The 8,073-nt window shown below is 43.4% G+C and overlaps 1 gene segment (V, D, J or C); it reads right to left on the bottom strand.

The window, feature by feature from the left end:
- Nucleotides 1–4,883: 4,883 nt before the first annotated feature.
- Nucleotides 4,884–7,852, bottom strand: LOC140207786 (immunoglobulin lambda variable 5-52-like). The segment is given in 3 exon segments: nt 4,884–5,524; nt 7,244–7,597; nt 7,704–7,852. Coding segments are annotated over 3 exon segments (576 nt in total).
- Nucleotides 7,853–8,073: the final 221 nt, after the last annotated feature.

Here is an 8,073-nt window from a genome sequence, read left to right as displayed (position 1 = left end):
AGTGTCATTGCTATTACAAAGGAAAAATTGACAGGCAAACTGAAAGGTCCTAAGATGGCTGAGAGAGGTTGCTGAAGAGCTAACGGATGCATTGGTCATGATCTTTCACTTCATTCTGGCATGGTCCGAAGTACGAGAAGATTAAAAATTCACTTCTCACTTTAATAAAGGATCGGCCAGTTAGTCTAATATCAGTGGTTGTGAAAGTGTTGGAGTCTATTACTGAGGATGAAGTTTCGAGGTACCTGGAGACTAACGATAAACTAAGTCAAAGTCAGCATCGTTTCTGCAAAGGGAAATCTTGCGCAAGTCTGTTAGTTCTTCGAGGACGCAACAAGAAGTGTGGACAAAGGAGAGGCAGTGGATGTCATTTGCTTGGATTCTCAGAAGGCGCTTAATAAGGTTCCACACGAGTCTGCAAAACAAAATGTAATCCTACAGTGATACAGGAAAGATACTACCATGGAGAGCGGAATGGCTGACAGGTAGCAGGCCCCGAGTGGAATTAAAAGAGGCCTTTTCTTATTGGCTGGCGGTGACTCTAGGTGTCAGGCGTCAGTGTTAGGACCGCTACTTTTCACATTGTTTCTCAATAATAGGATTATGGAATCGATGGCTTTATGCCAAAGTTTGCAGATGATACGAAGACAGGTGGAGGGATAGGGAGTGCTGAGGAAGCAATGTGATTACAACACGACTTAGACAAATGGAAAGAATGAGCAAAAAAGTGGCAAGTGGAATACAGTGTTGTGAAATATATGATGGTGCATTTTGATAAAATGAACAATAGTACGCATTATTATCTAAGTGGGGAAAGGGTTCAAACATCAGGGGTGCAAACGGATTTAGGAATCCTGCAAGAATCCCAGAATGTTAATTTACAGATTGCGTCTTCGGTAAAGAAAGCAATTGCAATGTTGACATTTATTTCAAGGGGAATAGAATATAAAAACAAGGAGATAATGCTGAGCATTTATAAGTCATTACTCAGGCCGCACTTGGAGTATTGACGGGAGTTTTGGGCCGTATATCTCAGAAAAGATGTGTTATCATTGGACAGAGTACAGAAAAGTTCGCGAGGATGATTCGGAGAATGAACATATGAGGAGAGTTTGGCCACTTTGGGCCCGTACTCACTGGAATTTGGAAGAATGAGGGTGGGTATTTTATTGAAACGAATCGAATGTTGGAAGGACTAGATAGGATGAATGTGGAGAGGATGTTTCCTTAGGTTGGGTATGTAGAGCTAGAGGGCACAATCTAAAAAAACAGGCGACCATTTAGAACAGAGGTAAAGCCAGGGAGTAGTAAATCATTGGAATGCTCTGACACCGAGCGCAGTGCAGGCCAAGTCCGTATATTTCAGGCGCAAATTGACAGTTTACTGATCGGTCAGGGCATCAAAGGATATAGCAAGATGGCAGGTGCATGGTGTTGAGTGCGATCCGGGATCCGTCATGATGGAATGACGGAGTAAACTCGATGGGCCGAATGGTCTACTTCTGATCCCATGTGTTATGGTCTTATAGTATGTACATCTCCACCCACCAGATGGCCGGATCTATATTATTATGCAAGTGGATTTTGCAAACAAAATAAAATATCGAGAGGAACAGAATGCTGGAAACACTCGATGGATCAAGCAGCGGCAATGGAATTCGCCGATGTTACTCGGTGACGCATCTCATGGCAATGGATTTTAGCTGTAGCAGCCCTAAATGGAAATTTTAGACTATTCACAACGGAGATGCTTGCAAAGAGACGCCATTTATCGGCGCCATCTGAGGCCATCTTGAAGACTGATTACATCACTTTATAACCCTCATTGGCCTAAATATATTTGCCTTCACTTACATGTTGAAGTTCAAGTTCAGTTTCATAGTCAATCAATCAAACGAACTATAGTTTCTCCGGACCAAGGTGCACAACAAGATGCATATAATGCACAATCAACACAAAATAATATTAGCACAAATAATTTAACACATAATGACATATATTCCAGAAATTTGACATTCAGCATAAGGAGCATTTACGACACAAGTCGGAAAGCAAGCTGCATAACGCCATTGAGACTTCAGAGATGATGAGACCTGGGTGGTCGCAGGGAGTTCAGCAGTCTCACGTCCTGGAGGAGGAAGTTGTTCCACATCCGAACAGTCCTTCTCCTAATGCTGTAGTACTTCCTGTCTTATGTTGGGGAGGGGGAGTCAAAGAGGGGATAATAGGCGTTGTCGGAAAACGCACCTCACCATTTTTTCGTTGTTGAATCTGGTTTACAGACTGCATCCTGGTGTATGGCTGTCTCCTATCGCCACCACATTATTAGTGCTCACCTTTCCAGTGGGCAGTCTTAAGGTTTTATACCAAGTATTATTTATAATTCAGTAAACCATAATGTTTCAATGTTTATTGCAAATGTGCAATACATCCTCTCTGCGTGTGTATTTCAGGCGCTTTTCAATAAAGGATAAGAATTTTTTATGAAATTTCCCGGTTTTGTTCAATACCCACATGCCAGTTATAGAGTTTAAGAGGCTGTCCGGACGCTGGAGCAGGGATTCAATCGCAGACACAGTACTGTGCACACAGTGATATTAATTAAGTAACAAATCCCGACGTGCAAATAAAGACAGCGTCAAAGTTCAGGCAGAGATAAAAACATCCAGAGAAATCCAAAAAATAGAATCAGGAAACAGGCAGAGTCGATGTTCAGACGTATAGAGTACAGACACGAATGCTGGAAAGGCTCAGGAAAATTCACTGGGACAATCTAACAACAAACAAGTGAAAACAGGACTAAAGTGCACTCAGCAATAAACAGAGAGGCAGATGATAGCTGGAGCACAATGAGACGGAAGTGGCAGAAAAACGGATAATAATGAGAAACAAGTGAGAGGCGAAGTACTCAGTAATACAAGCGCCGGGGTAGAACAGGAGCATGGACAGGGGCAGATGAGTTACGAAAACATCAAGAGCACATGGCAATACAAAACCACAGACTGAGCGCTAGGGGAAAAGCACACATTAAGACAAATTTCAAATGGAGGTACTGACAGGCGTAACATCCTCCAGGTTTTCTGATTTCCTTCCACAGTCAAAAGAGGTACCGGTTAGTAGGTCATCTGGTTATTGTAAATTGTCCTGTGATTGCGTTTGTGTCAAAACAGTGGCTTGCTGGACGGTGCGAAGGGTCTGTTACGCACTGTATCTCTGAATGAATAAATATATAAATAGACAGATAGATACACAGATAGACAGAGAGTTAGATAGGTAGGTAAATGCATAGATACCAAAGCGTGGTACCGCCGAACATGTTGTCGCCGAAAGCGTGGCGATACTTCCGGTCTGTCCCCAGTACAATCCTTATTGATTTGATTTAACGCAAGCGGCACTGTATGTTTGTCTTCATGTATGCCAAATAAAGCTAATATTTTATAATATTTAATGTATTCTATTTATGTTCATTGATTTTTTTTCTGTTTTTAGTGATTTGTTGTGCGCTTGACAGTCTCGGTGTTTTCAAAGATGTTTAAAAACGTTAAAAGTGTTAATTATTCCAGTACACCAAGTGTGGACGTCACTTGAGCGATTGTTCATTTGACTTTTTTCTTATAAACAGGATTTATCTTCTCTAATGTCGCGCAAGTTGCTCTGTGTTGTCCATAAATAGAGTGATTAGCACAGTCCAGGAACAGTTTGACACCATCCAACTAACATAAAAACCTCATTAATGACGAAGTGATATTTCAACACCAAATTCTTGAGGAAAAAAATCAGCAGGTCAGGCAACAGTAAGTAATTTGTGTGAAATGTACTGAATTCGTTGTGTGTGCGTGGAGCTAACACTCGCAGTCGTCTTATCAGTCACGCCCTCCATAAAAAACCACGCTATTGGTCAGACAAGATATAACATTAACATAATTAAACGGGTCTCTGTAGTCATCTCACACGTGTTTCACGCTTCCACAACTTTCTCCCATCTGACAATTACACTCTTAGATCCAGCACTACAAGTTTCAGGAAGAGTTCCATCATCAGGCTCCTGAACCAAAGTGGATGACTTTAATCACCGCATCTCTGAACTGATCTCACTTTCTGTAGACTCACTTTCAAACTCATGTCCTCAGTATTTTGTATGATTTTTCCATCACCCCTTTATCCGTTTGTTTATCTATTTATGATTGATGAGTTTAATTGATCTATCTATTCATGTGTGTTTTATTTATTAATCTGTCTCTCTTTCAATCTATCCATTTATTTATTTGCCGTTATTCGTCTTTGTGCTTCTCAGTCTTTGTGTGTAGTTTTTCATTCCATCTATTCTACCTTTTTATTCTACTGTGAATACCTGTAAGAACATGAAACTCGGGATCGCATATGAAGACGTATACAAACTTTGATAACAAATTTATCTTAAACTTTGAAGATAACTATGAATTGCAGAAGCTAGTGTGCGGCTGTGGCGGGTGGTGACGGTGGTGTCAGGGCGGGAAGTGAGGCTGATGGCCTTCATTTAGGAATTAACGGAATCGGTGGAGAGAACGGTCACGTCACGGGGAAACTTCCCTACTGTGTAACATTCCCAATGGTAGTAATACGTTGGCCAAGAGGCAGTGAGACTGTTGTTCTCCCTCCCAAAGGGATGGTTGTAAATGAAGAGCAGAAATGCAGGGCACCGAGAAGTAGAAGGTTCCGGTGATGGTGGAGTCTGAGTGCCGACGGACAAAGAATTCTCAGGACACAGAAGGCAGAAAAGCAGAGTAAGATGTCTGAGTCGATATAACAGTAACTCTGATTGAGGCTCCTGGACAGCACATTGTCCGCGACCATTCCCCCCAACGTACTGCCAGCAGCCGAGTAAAGACAAGACACGATAAATCTACCTTTGTTTCCTCTTTTACTTAGAGTTGTGTTGCACAAGTTCAAATCACAGCAGGGGGGATCGCTCCTGAGACTACACATAGTGGTAGTTCAGAATCAGCACAGTAGGGAAAATTCTACAGAGAATTATTGGTCGCAAAAGATGGATTATTAACGGCAACTTTTCTGAAATTATTAAACATTCAGATTGTTTCCATAAGCGAACATTACTACACAATTACATTGCAATGGGCTGCTGCACAGACCCAATGATTGCTTCAAAGAATTAAACAAGAACAAACAATCCACGTGTGCTGCCAGCCGGCACACTCTCACTACGCACAGGCGGACGAGGAGATGGTGTTGCGCAGCGGCGAGCTCAGCGAGCTGTGGCTCACGCTGCAGGAATAACTTGAGCCCTTGTTCCATTCAGCGGCAGGTACCCGCAGGTAACTGCTCAGCCTGTAGGTCTGGTCGGTGTCCAGGGCCACGGCGCCTGTCGTCACTCCGCTCTTCGTCTCGACCCCATCCACGGTCTAGCGCAGCGCTACCAAGCCCGGCTTAAAACCATTCACCAGACAGGAGAGAGTGGCCGAACCCTTGCCGGTCTCCTCCGGAGAAGGAGGGAGCAGAAGAACTGAGGGCTCCCGGGAATCGCTACCTGTGTGAGAGAGGAGACGGAGGGAAATAGAAACAATATTACTTCATGGACTGTTCAGAGATAGAAACACCAGCGCCGAAATTATCACAGGCATTGGGAAACAGTATTCGGCACATTTGACCCCTCGGGCGCAAACCTTTGAATGAAGAGTTGCCCGGATTATTCGCAGCCTTGAGCGGCTACGACGGGACATCATTTATTTAAAAAAAAATGTTTTGAATCCACTCTGCTCTCGGCATTGCATTATGTTAGAAGATAACTACACAATCTCTTCGCTAATTGCCCACGCCGTGCCCATATGAATGGTCCGTTTAGTGAGACCAGTTCTTTGTTGTTCTCCAATAACTCCACAAATCTTGAACTTTCAGAACAATAACTGAAAATATTACACCTTCAGTTGATGATAGAATGCAGGTTCTTTGGAATGTCCCGAGTGCGGGAAATCTCAATCGATAGCTAACGCTCAGTACAAAGTGACTGAGGAGGAATGACGGAGAAAAGAGCAGGTTTGTGAACCGGTGAGAAGCGGGAAGAGGTGAAACGACCCGTTCTGACCCACATTGTATTCCGAACCCCAAGTCACCCGTCTATTGCCGCTCGAATCTCTGAACAGCCTACTTTCTACCCAGCATCTTCCCCTAGTGTGTATTACTTGAAAAGCCTCATGTTCTTCTACTGTGTTTTCTGCAATCACGATGACACGATCCTTAACCACAAACTGTGAATTGCATTAACTTGAAGCGGTGAACATCTTTCTCTGCGGTGCAGGATTTACCACACCCAGAGAAATTATGGAATATTCGCATCAAACATGTTCGCTGAGGTGGTGAAAGTAGAGGGACGGGTAGATGTCATGGTTGTGGTAGCGATCATTTCCCCAAATTATGTGTGAATATTATTCCAGTCCGTACGGGAGATAGCGATAGGATAGACAGTCAATACATTATCCTCAGGGCAGTAATGTAAGCCGAGGGGAGAAAAATTTAAAGGAAAAGTTCGGTGAATGTTTACTTCTTATACAGAGTGATGGGGCATGAGCTGGTGGAGGAAGATAAGATAGGGACGTTTAAAAAGCTTTTAGACGGACACGTGAGTTTGCTGAGAATGGAGGGATATGGAGTATGTGCAGACAGCAGGGAATGGTTTAATTTGCCGTCAAAAAGGGGCCGCTGTATTAAGACTATTAAATTGTTCTCTTGTACGATAAGATGGATGATTGACCTCACAATCTACTTCCTTATGATCTTGCAACTTATCTACCTGCACTGCATTTCCTCTGTGGCTGGTACATTTTATTCTGTATTAAGCTGTCTTTAACTCAATGTACTGCTCATCACTTGATCTTTATGGACAGTATGCATTACAAACTTCTCATTCCATCTTGTGAAAAGTAGCAAAAGTAAACCAATGCTAAAAATACAATCCACGGGTCGTATTATGTTAAAAAGGAGGGAGGTCGGAAAGTATTGATTTCTGCTACACCGACTGAAGTAGGTCAGAAGCGCCCAACAAAAAAACCGTTCACAAGTCAAACGATCATTAATTTAATTGTTGAGGTTGACTAGATGGGCCGAACTGCCTCTTTGCCGGACTGAGAGAGATGGAAACTCCCACAGTGAAGACAAAGGAAAGTCTACCCTGGACGGGGTTTTATCCAGCTGTGGGGAATAAGAGTGGTTGTAATATTATTTTTTGGAACAGAATAAGGGAGTCACTTACTCTTAATATCCAGGATGGTGCCTGGACCGAGGATAACTCCATTATCCCACGCTCCACAGTAATAGACGGCGGAATCCCGGGGTTCCAAACTGCTGATGGTCAGGATGTGACTGTTGCTGGAGGTGTCTCTGGACGGTTGAAAACGATTTGTGATCCCTGTCCCTCGGTATATATTATTGTTTGTGTGCTGTGCTAACACCGACTCCGGTCTCTCCCCGGGACGCTGTCGGTACCAGCTCATGTGGTAACTTCCAACATTACCGTTCTGTATCCGACACTCTAAGCGGACTGTTTGTCCCCTGGAAACAGGTCCGGACATTGGGGTCTGGTTGAGCACTGGGGCCGCGTGGATATCTGCAATAAAGCACAATAAAACCACTGGGTGACTTGGAGCAAAATAAAAATCAGCAGTAGTGCCAATTTAACGGATTATCCGTGCATAAACCAATCGGCCTCTCACCTGGTAAATGAACCAGCAGAACCCACAGGAGATGCAGCGCTGGGGACATTCCGGACAGGTGCAGACAGCGAGCGCCCAAAAATTCCGACCGAACCATGCGCTGTTCTGCACACTTCGGGAACTGCTCAGATTTCAGAGCCTACAAGCTGTCTTCAGGTCTGTTTATTAAGTGAGATGTAAATGAGTGGGCGGCGCCAAGGAAAGAATGTGGGCGGAGACTGACTTGCTGACATTCGGAAGCTTTGAATGACCACCTTGCTGATTTTTAAAACCTTTACCGCGAATTTCAAGATTGTTACATCTTCAGTTGTATCACATATCCAGGTCTGTAGAACTTTGGAGAATACTCAGGCTAAAATTATTTTAGACA

Source organism: Mobula birostris, chromosome 2 (genome assembly GCF_030028105.1).
Source record: "Mobula birostris isolate sMobBir1 chromosome 2, sMobBir1.hap1, whole genome shotgun sequence".
Lineage (NCBI taxonomy): Eukaryota > Metazoa > Chordata > Chondrichthyes > Myliobatiformes > Myliobatidae > Mobula > Mobula birostris.
The sequence above is the reverse complement of the archived record's forward strand: the minus strand, read 5'-3'. Positions and strand labels throughout refer to the sequence as shown.